The sequence below is a fragment of the Plecotus auritus genome, assembly GCF_963455305.1.
Source record: "Plecotus auritus genome assembly, chromosome: X".
NCBI lineage: Eukaryota > Metazoa > Chordata > Mammalia > Chiroptera > Vespertilionidae > Plecotus > Plecotus auritus.
Window position 1 is genome coordinate 8,541,803 of NC_137784.1, and position 16,632 is coordinate 8,558,434.

General features: G+C 37.7%; 1 protein-coding gene across 1 annotated transcript in view; it reads right to left on the reverse strand.

Annotated features, from left to right (window-relative positions):
• PIR (pirin) overlaps nucleotides 1-16,632 on the reverse strand; it is a 92,648-nt gene that overhangs the window by 71,829 nt on the left and 4,187 nt on the right. Inside the window, exon 3 of the mRNA XM_080653490.1 lies at nucleotides 13,344-13,436. Within this exon, the coding sequence (XP_080509616.1) occupies nucleotides 13,344-13,436 (93 nt within the window). The remainder of the gene's footprint in view (nucleotides 1-13,343; nucleotides 13,437-16,632) is intronic.

Genomic DNA, 16,632 nt, shown 5'->3' on the forward strand with positions numbered 1-16,632 from the left:
GGTGGACACACAGCAAAATGTGAACTGTGGTCATCTCCAGATGGTGGAATTGCATCCACATGTTGTGACCTTTCCACTTATAGTTTGGGTGTTCTGGAATGAGTACTGTACTTTTGTACAACAAAAACAAGTCATTTATTTTGGGAAAATATAAAGATGCTGCTGGTAATCCGTGAATGAAAATAAGTGATATGCTTTGTTCCTTATTTTGGTGAACTAGGGCTGGGCAGGCAGGGAGACATAAGGGAAAACACTAAGAATCAGAAGAATAACTCCACGTTACATGTGAGGACAATATAGCTAGCTCTAACTTCAATGTATTAGCAAGTGGAGAAGATCTGGAAATACCATAGAGGACACTCAGGCCAAAACAGGATTCAAGCACAAAGCTTGAAAATTGCAAATTTCAAAGAAGCAGCCCCACTACCAGGAGCATTGTCTAGAATTGCTTTTCTTTTCCTGTTATGCATGCATTTTTAATTAAAATAACTTCATAAAAAAGGCAATTTTCATTGTTTTGACTGAAACTCTCCTTTAGGTTCTCAAAGGAGTCTCTTTCAAACCATATTTTTTCCATCCCGAAAGAGTTTTCAATTATCCAAGTTGAGGGGCTTTCGAGTTGTTAATCATCTCAAAATATGTCAGGCAACTTTATAAAGTAAATTATGAAATTATTTCATTTAAAGATGGAAATGTACATGGACACCAAGAGAGATGTTGTGTGTGTGTGTGTGTGTGTGTGTGTGTGTGTTTTGTTGGTGTTTTGGTTTTGTTTTTGCAAACTTTATTTTAGAAAGCAATTCCAACATTGTTTCTAAAAGATTGAGAAGCCAATTGTCCCTCTTTTCCTCTAGTTTTGAGGTGGGGATTTCTACTTCTCTCTGGTAATACAAAAGTAAACCTCACTTCTCCCATCCTAAATACTATAAAATCTGAATTAGAGAAGTCTGGTCTATGAAGATTTGCTGAGTCTGCAATGCCTACCTTTGACTACTTACAGCAAAAAACATACTTTTAACCTTTGGGGGGAAATCTGAAACCAAAGAAATGACTGACTCTTTGATTATCTATCTTTCAATTTATTTATTTTTGCTAAGTGCTATAAATGCTACACTGATGCCTTAAGTCTAAATTAATGCCTGCAAATAATTTTTTAAAAATCTCAAGCAACACTTTTTAAGTTGACACAATCCAGATGATTTTTTAGGACATTACATAATCGCAAACACCTGGAGACTTGCCATGGGTGGTTGATGGATTTGGGATGTTATGTTTAAACTCAAGAGTTGCATGTGTCTAATTAAGTAAGAAATGTGTAATCGGAAACAGGTGTTTTCTTAAAGGACTTGTCATGCTTCCTCATCCTGCTCATCCTTTCCTCCTTCTAGTCCTAAGCTTTTCACGGGTCTCTACTAAATACTTTCGCTTCCTTGTCTGTTCTTATTTCTTTTTGTATTTTGTGTGTTTGTATTCGGAAGGAGAAGGGCACAAACCCACAACAATAATGAAAGAAAAGTGTCACTTGCAATTTGAAATTTAGGAAAGGTATACCTCAAAGAGCTATAAATTCATCAGAGTCACAGAACAAGATATAATATAGTTTGTTGTTTCTTTCTGGCTGGTACTCAGAAGGAAGAGTGTGATGACCTAATTTGATATTATAAATGCAAGGCTTATACTTTAAATCAAAAAGCCTATGTTATAGATAAAACTATGTTTTCTTTTCATTTCTATTTGCCCTCAAATGGTGGTTTTTCTCTTGGTAGCTGAGTAGGAAAAGGAGGGGGGGAAAAACACACAAAAACACAAGTTGAGTTCATGGCTGATGAGAAAGGCCCGAATATGAGGTTCTGATGATCATATTCCTGAATCTAACTATGCAGGTGAGCTGAATTGCAGACTCCCTGAGAACCTTCCAGCTGCTTCTAAAACCCCAAAGCCAGGAATGCCCTTCCTCTTCAAACTCCACTCAGGATTCAATCTCTCAGGGAATCTCCTCAGACAAACTCCCCATGGCTCCTTATGGAATCATCAGGCCAGCTTCTTAACCGATATAACTTGTATCTTCTAAATCCAAAGTCAAGGTGTTCATGTTCATTGTTTTATTTCCATGGTTATATTGAAGGAATCTCAAGAAAATGATTTGCCAACTTCTATGATGAGCCAAATTTCCCACATACAAAAGTGTTGTGTCTGCACCCAGGGGAAAAGTGGGTCGTTAGAAGCACTTTTGTTTAAGAGTGCCCCCTGCTGGTCCTAAATGTGTGCTCAATATTTTTCTGCAATCAGATCATGTGTCTCTGTGGCAGGTTGCCATTTAGACATCAAACGATGAGCCACATTGTGGTGTAGAGGGAGGTTTTTCTGCTCAGCACAGTCTTTAGTTAAAAGCTGTCAAGGCAGACGCTTTAGAAAGAAGTGCCTGAATATGCTCCCTTGCACACATGGTCCCAGGCAGGTTTGGGGCTCACAGGGCTCTTACAAAGAGAGAGAGGTTTAAGGGAACTATGTCAAGTCCCATTCTTGTTTTAATATTTTGTTAAAATTCCATTATAATAATATTTAATTTAATTAAGCAGATGATATCTTTCGATTGGTGCATTATTATTATTATTCCCTGATTCGATTAATTATAAGGATTTAATTTCTCAGACCTTTAGTCAATGTGTTCATTGTACTTGATATTATTGGGCCACAGTTCTCAGAAATTTGGACTTCAAGAAGCAACAAAACATTTTATAATAAGGGGGTTTGAGCCCTGCCAGTGTGGCTCAGTGGTTGAGTGTTGACCTATGAACCAGGAGGTCACAGTTCGATTCCTGGTCATGCCCGGGTTGCAGGCTCAATCCTCAGTGTGGGGTGTGCAGGAGGCAGCCGATCCATGATTCTCTTTCATCATTGGTGTTTCTATCTCTCTCTCCCTCTCCCTTTCTCTCTGAAATCAATAAAAATGTCATCACAGACTCATAAGTGGAAAATTAGAAAAATGAACACAATGACCAACCCTTGCCCACCTAGGAAACACTAAGAAAATGTGCAGATAAAAGACATGAATACTAAAGAGAAGTGCATTAGTCCCAGTGGAAACACAGAACAAAGATGAATTCTGATGAATAAGAATCTGGAGGAATGGGGGATTAATTCATGGAGGAGGCAAGACCCCACCTGGTCCTTAAAAGATTGGAATATTGGGGGAAAGCTGGAGTGGGGTGGGGCAAAAGGGTAAATAGAAGGAGGAAAAGAGTTTTTAGGTTGTAATAAAAAGTCATAAGCAATGAAAGCACAATTTTATTTATTATGTTGTTACCGCTAATAATTTTGTCTCCTTGTGGCTACAAAAAGTTAAATGATTGTCTTAAATATCCAGGCAGCTAACCAACCTAATCCATTTCTTCATTATACTGGAAGTTCAGAGGAGAAGTGAGAGCATTACTTCGCACTGACAGGCAGGAAAATTTGGAGCCCTCAACCATGAACCCTGAAAGCATTGAGTCCCATAGTAAGTGAGTAACAGCAAGAGTATGAGGTGTTTAGTTTGGAGATCTGTATCACCTGTAGAATCTAATTTCTAATACTAATGTGTCAATGTGTTGAGACAATACCAGATGTATAGAAACCAACATTGTTCGAGGAGCAGGGGAGAGTGGTGAGGCATGGGCCTGGGATCAGATGGGCCAGCCCAAGCCTGCCCTGTATGAGTTGTGTGAGCTTGACAAGTCAGCACTTCTCTGAGCCTCTGTTTCTTCATCTGTAAAATTCCTACTTTTCAGGGTTGTTGGTGAAGCACAGAGGTAATGTACTGAAAGCCTGTGTAGCTTCTCATGAAACTGGAAGCTAATGTTATTGCATGGCAAATGTCATATGGGTTTAATCCTGTCAGGTCAGGCATTTCGTTTTAAGTCGATTGATGGATAACTCCAAAGCAGCTTTGCTAAAAGTGTTGAATATCTGCAAGGAGCTTTTTATCATGTAATGATCTATGTTAATTTATTGTGGACTTATGTTTAGATCACTTAAAAAGAATTATTTTAAATTTGGTGACATCAAAGAATATTTAATAACTGGTTGATAGTCTTTATTACATTGCGCCTCCAATTTGTCTACTTAACTCTAAGAATGCAGTCTCTCAGACATAAATGGTTTCTGTTTATAATCATTAATCAGATGGGGGGGAAGTGGGGAAATTTGTTAAGAATTTATTTGAACTACTTTCAAAGAATATTTCAGTGAAACTGCTATTTCCTCATGTAACCTATGTTCATTGACAGACCAGGGCTTAATTATTTGCTGTGGGAACTGTCTGTTCACTGTAGGATGTTCAGCAGCATTTCTGGCCTCTACTCACTAGATGGCAGCAGCATCCTCCAGTTGGTATGACCAGAAATGTCTCCAGAAATTACCACTTATGGGCAAAATCACCTTCAGTTGAGAACCACTGACATAAGACAGTCTGAAAGCTAAAGATAGTTCTAATTGAACATGATTGGATTAATTTGGGAGTTTCAGGATATACAATTTTGGTCATCCATTTATAAATAAAGAATGAGTTATGCTTTCAAGGCTGTCCCTGGTAATGGCTCAACCTACAGCCTTAGATCCCACCCACCAAACACACATCCAATTTCTAAGTCCAAATAAACTACTCACCATTTAGTCTATCCCCATACTATGCCCTACATCTTTACCCCCACTATCCAGAGAATCAAATCTAACTTATTCCTTAAGATTTTACTAAATGGCTAAAATTTTCCTGAATCCCTCCCCGGCCTTTCTGTTAGAAGTGCTAGCTTCCCCTTTAGAACATGAAACTTCTTCAACTGGACATCTCTTATTTTTTCTTAATCTTCTTCTAACTTTCTTGCAAAGTAGAAGTCCTCTACCCACAGGACTAACTCACACATGCACGTAAGTACACGTGTGTGCATGTACACACACACACACACACACACACACACACACACTATTTTAATTTCTGTTCAGCCAGGCTACATGTGGAAGAGGAGAAAGTTGTGATTATAAATTGAGCACTCATGAAGTTTCATTGGAACCTCTCATAGTCCACAAATATTTCTTAGAAGAAGCTGCCCCTAGGTCAGTGGTCGGCAAACTCATTAGTCAACAGAGCGGCAAACCGCAGCTCGCGAGGCGCATGTGGCTCGCGAGCCGCAGTTTGCCGACCACTGCCCTAGGCCATCCTCCCCATTATGCATTGCCATATAGTATTAGCTTATCTGGTTGACTGAAATAGAACGCAAACTGGGCTGATTTTAGGTGGAGGAAGCAGACCCAAGTCGAAAGCCTCAGCAAAAGGTCCTGGAGAGCAGGTGAGCATCAGGAGCTTCACGAGAACACTTTTTTAAATAGGTCACAAGAAAAGGGCATTTTGAAAATATTAGTATTTTCAATAACCAATAGGCATAGGTTGAAACTCTAAAGATACAAAAAGAAAAAGAGGGAGTTAAAATTAACTCTTTCCAACTCCTCCTCATCACCCAGTATCCTTTCCTGGGAGGTGCATTACCAGTTTCTTGGGTATACTTTCAGAGAAAACTTAGGCATATCCAAGAATAAAGGCATAAGTGAAAATGACCCAAGTGTCCGTCAATAGATGACCGGATAAACAAAATGTGGTATGCTCATATAATGGAATATTATTCGGTCATAAAAAAGAAACGAAGTACTAATATAAACTACAACATGGATGAACCTTGAAAACATTATGCTCAGTGAAAGAAGCCAGACATGAGAGACTACATATGGTATGACTCCTTTTCTATGAAATGTTCAGAATAGGCAAATCCATAGACACAGAAAGTGTGGTTGCCAGAAGCTTGGGGAAGTGGGAATGAGGAGTTACTGCTAATGGATATGGGCTCTTTTTTGGGGGGAGATGAAAATGTTCTGGAATCAGGTGATACCTGCACAATCATATGAATATACTTAAAAGTAATAAATTTTTAAAAAGTTTGGTGAATATATATTTGTATCTGTCATAATGTGTTTGTTTTTTTCTCTAAGCATTACCTTCTTTTGGCATCAAAACATGAATTTTGTAATTTTATTTTCTTTGCATCAATGTAGTCTGTGGAAGTAATCATTCACTAAATTAGTCTGTCTTCCCCACAATAGAATTGATAATAAACAATTTTAAGAGAATAAAGGTATAGTTTTTTCATACCTTTATATTTGCTTCTTAAACAAATCTGACGCTGCCAATTCTGTACCTTGCCTTTGTCACTTTCCAACTATCATGGAGATTGGTTCTATATTAGGACATAGCAAGCTATGAAATTTTTCCTGATTGCTGTGCAATTTTTCCTAGTGGCTGTGCAGTATTCCCTTGTATGGACACACATATTAAACCATTAGTTATCAACTGGGGCAATTTGGTGACCCCCTGCCCTGTAGCAGACATCTGGCAATGTCTGGAGACATTCATGATTGTCACAACTAGAGGTAGCAGGTGCTTCTGGCATCTAGTGTTTAGAGGCCAGGGATGCTGCTAAACATCCCAGGACAGACCCTCACAACAAAGAATTAGCCACTCAGAATTTTGAAAGTGCCAAGGTTGAGAAATCTTGATTTAAACAGTCTGTGAGTAATAAAAATTATTTACATTATTTCTTTTATAAATAACCCTGCATAATATTCTATCTTCCAGATAGATAATAATTTCCCTACAGATAATTTCCAGATAGATAGATAGATAGATAGAGACACAGATAGAGATAGAGATAGAGATAGAGATAGAGATAGAGATAGAGATAGAGATAGAGATAGAGATAGAGTTGATAGAGATAGAGATAGAGATAGAGATAGAGATAGAGATAGAGATAGAGATAGAGATATATACTAATTCCCCTATTATTTTGGATACTTACTTTGTTCCTTTTCTACTTTGCAAAATTGCACTGGAATAAATATTTGTATAATAAGCTTTTATTCTTACGATGAAATTTTTTTCCAGGAAATTAGATTCCTGAAAGTAGAATTACTGGGTTAAAAGGGAATATTTTTCCCCTGGGATTGTATGGTGATCTTATTGCCATTGTGAATGGGATGTTCCCATTATATGTGGTCATTGCTTTTATTCAGGAAAATGGGTGGTTTTTGCATGATTTATATCCAGGTTTTGGTTGATATTCTTAGCACAGTGGTGCCAAGAGATGTCTTGGAGGTGAGGGTGGCTTTAGCTTCTTTCCTATAATCTGTTAGCTTCACCTCTCAACCATGCCAAATAAACATATCAGCTAAAATCCACGTGCTGGCATTGTAACTATAACTTCAGGACAAGTCCTGTGCCCTTGGTCCTCCTCCAGTTCTATCGCCACCCAAAGCTGGAGGCAACCACTGTGGGGTTTTCTTTTTTAGCATATTACCTACAAATAAATATTTCCCTCTTCCTTTCCAACAGCTATAACTCTTACTAACAGCTTCAAAGCTCCCAGAACCATATTAAATCATAATAGTGCTGGTCGATATTTTTGTCTTTTTTTTCTCAAATTAATAGGATTATATCTAATATCTCAGTGTTAGATATGACCTAGGATGTTCACTGAACAACAGTCTTTATAATGTTGGGAAAGTATCCTTCTCTCCTAGTTTCCTAGAGTATTTTCCCTCCCCTCCCCTCAAAATGGATTTTAATTTAATAAAGCTTCCTCCCCCCAACCTTGACTCAATAATGGTATGATAAGTTTTGAAAGTGAACAGCAAGCTAGAAAAAGCAGGCTGTATGGGAGACAGGAGATTTGAATCCAGTGTGAGCTTTCGTGTGAATCACCGGGACCTTTCCCTCCTCTCCAGGATATTGTTCAGGCATTGCCTGCAAACTCTGCTGGCTGCCAACCAGTGAATGCTAGTGTGGCCATTCTAGTGGGCACACCCTTAGAAACAAGGAAGGTTTGTTCTCCTGATCAACGAACCTGCTGAGGCTTGTAGTGAAGAACTTTTAAAACATGACTAAGCTCAACTAAGAACATAATAGACAAAAACATCTTAAAATGTCCCTGAGAAGCAGGCATGACAGTTTAGTCCTGACAGTTCTTAAATTTAACTAGGCAGGAGTGACCAACCATCTTGGTTTCCCCAGGACTGAGGGGATCCAAGGGACTCTGGATGTTCAGTGCTAAAATCTGTAAAGTCATAAGGCTATAATTTGAAGGAAGATGTTAAAAGGCATAAAATACATTTCTTCTCAGAGTAGGTGAACATCAACAGAGTGTGAACGTTACTGGTTTTTCAAGCTAAACTAAACTTTATCAGGGCATGGATTAAAAAGAGAAGAATGTTGCCAAATTTACAGATCTTTCTTTGTTTCTGATCATTTACAGTTGCCCCAAACAAATCGGGGAGCGGGGGAGAGATATCAGGCCTGACCAGAAATAGGTCACTGCAAAATGATTCCACCCTTTACCACTCAGGCCTTTGGAAAACAATGCTCCCCCAGAATCTAAACTCCTGGCAGGAAATACTGAACAAATTTTCCCCTTTGTCTTGTGACCACCAGCTGTGCCTCCTCTAGGGCATTCCTCCCTCCTCGATTTTCAGGCAAGTCTTTAACAGAAAATATTTAGCTAGCCAAACCACAGAGCTAAGTGTTAAAAAAATTATTAACATTAACTCAGTAAAATCAGGTTCTCACGCCCATAGAATTACAATATCTCTAATTTGCAAAGTCATCTAGAGGAGCACTTCTCAAATGTTAATGTGCACATCAATCACTTGAGGATGTTGTTAAAATGCAGATTCTGATTCAATAAATCTCAGGAGGAGCCCGAGGTTCCGGTGAGACCAGGTATACCCATCACACTGAGGTAATAAGAATTTTGTAGAATAATATTCTCCACATTTCTTTGATTGTGTATCACTATTAATTTAAAAAATGAGCATGCACTCAAATATGGGTATGTGTTTAGATTTTACATTCATGTGTTAGTACAGCATAATTTCATTTTTATTTTTAAAATTCTTCTCAGGTCTAATATTTTTTTTTATTCCAGCACAGCACTGACTCATGTAGTACACAACCATTTTAAGGAACATTGACTCTGGTAACACACCCATTATGTTAACATTCAGTGCATGTTTGTATTTCCCAGAAATCAGAAAATCACTTCAACTCAGGGAGGCTGTTCTACCTCTGCATAATGAATTGTTATAAAGTTCATCCTTCTTTTGGTTTGATTCTATGCTATGTATCCAAAGGTTTACCTTTAGGGGCATGCAAAACAAGCCGAATCCCTCCTAACACTATTGAAAATCCTGTCACTGAAAAGGGCCTGATTTCCTTAATATAAAAAGAGCTTCTATAAAATAATAATACCAGCAACCCAACAGAAAAAATGGGGCAAGGATAGAAATATGTATGGTGAACAAATGTTTAAAAATGAGAAATTAATCACTTCACTCAGATAAAAGAAATACAAATTAAAACTATCATGAGGCATTATTTTTCACTTGTCAAAACAGAAAAGATAAAGAGAAGTTGGGTAAATGTATTGTATTGGTGATACTGAGGGAAAACAGGTACCCTCATACATCATTGCAGTAATGTCAACTGATACAACCTTCACATCAGATGTTTAATAAAGCCAGTAAAGATTAGCTTTTTGAAGAATATTGGGAAAATGCTGAGTATAATTTAAGTTTTAAAATGACACAAAATATATACAGCATGATACCAGAAAAAAAGTACTAGAAGAAAATACATCAAAACAATAACAATACCTACTTCTGGATGGTAAGGTAACTTAAGAAGTAATTCTAACTTTGTTCTTTGTACTAATTAGCATTTTCAAAATTTATAGGAAGCCTGTAGAAAATGCTCCAGGGATATATAGAGAAAGAGCAGAGCATACTTGCTGGACCCCTCTGACAATCCAATATGCAGTCAGTGAGCCATGACTGTTATGTCAAGTGCTGTGTCAAGACTGAGGTAATGAGCCCTAGCCGGTTTGGCTCAGTGGATAGAGCATCAGCCTGTGGACTGAAGGGTCCCAGGTTCAATTCTGGTCAAGGACATGTACCTTGATTGCAGGTTCCCCGGCCCTAGTTGGGTGCATGCAGGAGGCAACCAATCGATGTGTCTCTCTGACATCAATGTATCTCTCTGTCTTTCCCTCTCCCTCTCTAAAAAAATCAATGGAAAAATATCCTCAGGTGAGGATTATCAAACAAAAAAAGACAGGTAATAGGGTGTAATGGGAATGCTCTTAGAGAGGTCCTGGGACACCCAAAACCACAAGTTTGGACATTTGGATAAGGACTCCATAGGGACACCAATATGAATGGGACCTCCACCCTTTGTGGACTATAAGAACTCCGAGCTCCCACCACCCAATGCTTGAGCTTGGCCATACCATGGGTCATAGTCAGAGCCCTGCTGGATTTCACACCACCGGAAGGGTGCTGCCACTGTAGTCACCTGGCTTGGGAATGACGAACTCCTTTCCACCTGCAAATGCTGCCAGTGATTGGGACTTTGCTCTGGGACTCGCTCTGCTCGCTTCTATCGCATAAACTCCCCCTCTCCGTGTGTAACCTGCATATGACTCTATTGGCTTATTGGTGTGGTCTTCCCTAATAAACCTGGCATTGTGGAAAGACACAAACATGTGCAACTCCTTTCGAGGATGCTCCCTTGCTGAAGACAAAGGAGGTAATACCAGCCTACAAGTGGAACTGGTTTTAAATTGCATACTTTTAAAGTTTATATTAAGACAAAGATGACTCCTTGGCTTATCTACACTCCTGGGGGAAACTGATACAGTTGATTCTAGTTACTCTTAGTAGTAATATTCTATTAAAGGTGCCATGATCACTGAATTAGCAAACACTGAGCCACTGCTTCTAGAGAAACACAGGAATGTGATCCTGTAAGCTTCTGGCCACATTTTCATTAACTGACCAACACATAACCTTGTTTTATATTTGTTTCCATTTAAAGACACTTTATTTAACAAATGTTGATTGATTAATATTGAACTCACAGCCAACAGCACTATAACTCATGCCTGAAAGAAAGTTATGTAACACACGTATTTTTCTCTGTAAGGCACCTCACAGCCTTTTGCACTTAGGGACACCAGACAGTACTTCAGTTGGAAGCCATTTTAAAGAGTGAATTCACCAACAAAAAAAGCACTAACATGTAAAAAATGTGGCATTACATAGGCCTCAAAGACACCCATTTACAATATGAGAGCTGAAACAGGAAGCAGAGCCTCACCTTGTTCATCCTCAGCTGGGAACATGCACCTTGGGCCTGTCTGTGCACATCCATGAATCAAAAGTACTGATTTGGGGATTACAAGTAAATTTAGCAAGTAGATGATTCACGAATACAGAATCCACAAAACAATGAGGATTGACTACAATTATGAATATATTTTTAAGGAAGATTCTTACTCAGAAGAAAAGAGTCAAATACCAATATTCTACAGTTGAACTCCCTGAGTAGTTTAAAGTTGAACTACTTTACAATTTACAGTGGTCCCCCTTTTCATAGCGGAGAGGAAAGCAATATATTTTGTCCTTTTATATATTCATTGTCTTCAGGAAAAGCCATCTCTTTTTATTATCCAGTTAAATTCAGCCATTAGTTATGGAGTATATCCAACTGGAAAACATGGAGACGTGTGGGATTATCTCAGCTGAAGCAATTTGCAGTCCTCTTGGGCATGGCCAAGAGAGGTGGCAATTAAGGCAATTCTTCAAATGCCACCTTCAATTCAAGATAGACAGGATATGCCCTAACCGGTTTGGCTCAGTGGATAGAGCGTTGGCCTGCGGACTGAAGGGTCCCAGGTTCGATTCCAGTCAAGGGCATGTACCTTGGTTGTGGGCACATCCCCAGTGGGGAGTGTGCAGGAGGCAGCTGATCGATGTTTCTCTCTCATCGATGTTTCTAACTCTCTATCCCTCTCCCTTCCTCTCTGTAAAAAATCAATTAAAAAATATTTTAAAAAAAGGATAGACAGGATATGATTGGGGTCACCATAGAGACCTGATATTCTAATGTGCATGAGCCCGGTAAAAATATAATGCTAAAGGGGACCAAATGAAGGAGCAAGTGCATCTACTTGGGATTATCTGGAAAACCTGATGGAGAAAGTAATATTTGAAAAGACCATGAAAGATTAGCAAAATGGTAACTGGAGCAATAGGATGAAGTGGTGAGATGTCTTCATACCACATGATTTGGAACTGGGTCAGAATCCAACAAGAGTGTAGGGTAGGTGAAAGGAATGAGAAAGAAACTGGAAAGCAAATGGCTAAATGACAAAAGGAGACCTGACTACTTTTATCATTCATACTATTTCCAGAAGCTTCTTGGTTCATCCCTGTAATGGTGAACTGCTTACCTGTCCATCTTTTGCCTCCTTAACTAGACTGCATACTGGAGGCAATCAATGGTCAGGCCTCATTCTTTGCTAGCCTCCCTCCCTCTGTGTTCTCCCTACACTCCCCAACATACAAACACACACACTAGCATGCAAAAGATCGCTCAACACCAATGCCTGCTTGTCACCAGCTTTCAATAAATATTTACTCATTTAATAATTTGCTTGACAAACACACTAAATCTTTAACAAGCCCTGGTGTGTTCCTAAAATTACTGGTTTTTCTCAAGGATCAGATGGCTAAACTTTGTAACTATCCTGGTATTTTTCCAGAATATATGTATATGTGGGGAACAGGAATCTTTGAAAGTGCCACAATATTACATTACACATTTCTATTTCTACATCTAAAACTGAAAACAAATTTGCAGCAGAATCTCTATAAATTTTACAGTTAACTTTGTAAATGTATATGTATGTCTAATTTTTAGGCTATGTTCTATTTTAACCACCTTGATTATATAAAATTCCTTAGAACTGAGATTAAATACTCATAGTGATCTTAGACTGTCTTTTGGGTTTAAAATATATTACATGAGGTTATTTCTGAATAGTCTTGAAGAGAAGCAAGTTTTAAATATAAAATTATTTTAATCATATCTTAGCAAGTTTTTCTTCTACCCCCAATAAATTTTAATTATATAAATATTTTAAGAAGTCAATTCTTGCTCTTAATTAACTGCTTGAATAGGAATGTCTCCAGTAGCACAAATGCAAAGAATATTAAAAAAACAGTAAATATACCCATTTGAGTATACTTCATGTAAAGTAGATATTACAATTCTCTAATAGCCAGTCAATAGCCAGGAACTTATAAATTAATTTTTTCCAATACTCATGGCTTCGGAAGTTGAATTTATGATTAAAAATGATTAGTAAATTTAAAAACAGAGGCAAGTTTTAAAATACACACATTTGCAGTTAAATTATTTTACTTACTGTTTCAAAACCACGATGTGGGTGATCAGGAAATCCACCTGGTCTACCACCTTTAAATTCATCAAACAGTAAAAATGGATCCAGATTTTTTAACTGAAATAAAAATAAAATTCAGCAGATTAGGCATGCCTTTTAAGCCACACTACTAGGAACTACATTCATGAACCGATCTAGCAAGAACTCATTGAAAACCACATAGCCAGTGAGCAACTTACTGAAATGAAAAGAAATCCTTACACACACACACACACACACACACACACACACACACACACACTGATTCACTGATTAAGTTAGAATTGACATTTTATGAGAAGTGTGAAGAGTGGACAAACATTTCATAATCATATAAGATCTAAACAGTCAAGCAGAAACTGATACAGTCTGTATCCTAAACAGATTCATAATCTCATGGGGGGACAGACTAGAAAGTCATTGATTGCACTGTGTTGGTAAGTGCTCTGGAGGAAGACACTTTATTACGTATGAGAGTGGGGCAGGATCAGGGAAGATGTCACTTAAACTGGGTCTTGAAGTAAATATAGCAGTTCAGTAAAAGGGGGAGAAGGAAGATTATTCCAAGAAAAAGAGCAAAGACACAGCTTGGCAAGCTTGAAGAACTACAAGGAAATGACTCCATTGGGGCAAAGGATGCACATAGAATGATGATGAGAGATTGGCTGAGGAGAGAGGTCAAACCTTAAAGAAGTTTGGGTTTTATCTTTAAGAGGATGGATTATAATCAGAGGTTGGGATGATCAGATTTAGAAAGATCACTCTAGCATACATATGGAAGGTGGTTTAGAAAAGGAAGAGAAAGGAGACAAAGAGTATTTAGAAAGTCACTTCAATACTCCAGGCAAGGACAAATGCCAGGCCTAAGACAATGGCAGTGGTGATGAAGAATGGGAACAAGAAAGAGCATTAGACAATTCCCAAACTTCTAGCTATGGTGCCTGGGAGGATAGTAGGGCCATCCAGAAGCACAAGGAATATAGTAAAAGCAGCGATGGTGACTTCATTTTAATTCACATTGAGTTTGCGATATCTGCATAAATGTTATCTATATAAATGGAACTTTAAATATTTAATGTCCAATATATTGCGCAAAAGCTAGAAGGCAACGGAAGATAAATATCAAGCTCAAGTGAGAGGTAGAAACAGATTGGAGTTGCTCTGCATCTAAGAACCAATTTGGGGAAAATGCACATTTACATAATATTGCGTTATCTCCAGTTATTTAGGTCTTTGAAAATGTCTTTTAATAGGATTTGTTATTTTCTCCACAAATATTTTGCATAAATTTTTTCTAGATAACATCATTTTTAAAGGTATTATAAATAGTATTTTTAAATTATATTTTTAAACAGTTTGCTTCTGGGGATTAGAAATGTGGATAGAAAGGCAATTTTGAACATTTCTATGCTCTTGTTAATTTTAACAATTTATCTGTAGTTTCTTTGGGTTTTCTTTGCAAACATTCACAGAATCAGTATATTAATCAATAAGCTTTTGCCCAGAAGCTTACAAACAAATTTTTCACTTACATTAAAGCTGTAGCAGGTTGCTAAACTTAGCTGGCCTCTACATATCTTCTCATTCTGGGTCCCAAGCATTAACAGTGGTCACTATCTAGAAGATGCTTTTCTGATAGCCAAGGTCAAGAGCAAAAATGAGCCAAGCCAATGGTGCACAATCACATTAACACATCATATTGGTCAAAGCATATGACATGGCCAAGGCCAAAGTCAGGGAGGGGAGAACTTAAACTCTCCATATGGGACTCAGGGCTAACGAAGCTAAAAGTGGTGGGAGTACATAATCCCATTACAGCAGTGATTTTCAACAGTGTGGGGAAAGATTTAAAACATGCAATGCCTGACTAGTCAGGGGCACTGACCTCTTGACCCTTAGATTGTCAAATTTAAAAATGACAACCTCCAACACAAGAATAGCCATCAGGTGTGAATGAATCACAATTACGCCTATTTTTTGTCAGATCAGAAAAAAAATATATTTTGTCAGATCAGCAAAAAAATATTCTAAAAATGTACTACAGAAGTTTAGTAATTACTTTATGTGTGCCATGAGATGAAAAAGGTTGAAAATTGCTGCATTATAAGGAGGAAGGAACTATTCCAATTAACACCCATCAGCAAATAACTTTTTCCCCTCATTTTTAAATCTTTATACTTTCTATTCCTTTTTCTTCTTTTTGCAAGCTAGCACCTCTACAATAAAACCGAGTAGAAATGACGGTAATAGACTTCCTTATCTTGTCCCTGATTTTACAGATAGTTTTTTAAAGTTTCACCAGTAACCAGGTGGTTCAATGCAGGTTTTCTGTAGATGTCTTCATAAGTTTGAGGAATTTTCCTTCTATTCCTTGTTTACTAATTTTTTAGCATAAATAGATGTTGAATTTTATTGAATATTTTTAGTGCACTGATTGAAATTTTTTTTTCACCTTTAATCTGTTAATGTTGGTAAATTACAGAGATGTTCTAACATTACACTACGTTTGCTTTCTTCATATAATCCAAACTTGGTGATGATATATTATGTTTTTTATACATTGCTGTATTTGGTTGATTAATACTTTATGATTCTTGTAAAATATTTATAAATGTGATGTAATTATCCTTTTTCATGCTGTCCTTGTTTGGTCTTGATATCAAGGTAACTTCATAAAGTGATTTGAGGACTCCCTGGAGCTTCATCTTTTGAAGAATTTGTGCATTATCGGAATTATCTGTACCTTAAATATTTGGTAAAATTTGTCTGTAAACTCATCTGGACCTGTTGTCTTTGTCTTAACCTTCAAAAAAATACTGATTCAATTACCCTAATGGCTATGAAACTGTTTAGATTTTTAATTTCTCCTTTCTTTCTCATTGGTTTTGTACACTGTGAATTTCTCTAACTTCCTATCAGTTCAGCTAATTAATTTTTTAAATTTTATTTTCAATTATGGTTTGCATTCAACATTATTTTATATTAGTTTCAGGAGTACAGCATGGCGGTTAGACCATCATATATGTTAAAAAGTGCTCTCCCTAATATTTCCAGCACTCACCTGGGACTATACATAGTTGTGGTATATTCCCCTATATTCCCTATGCTGTACTTTACATCCCCAAGACCAGGCGTCCTCAAACTACGGCCCGCGGGCCACATGTGGCCCGCCGAGGACATTTATCGGGCCTACTGGGTGCCGCTGCCTGTCCTGCTTAGCAGCCGACTCGTCCTGGGCCCGCAGTGCGCATAGGAATTTGTTCATAGTTTGTTT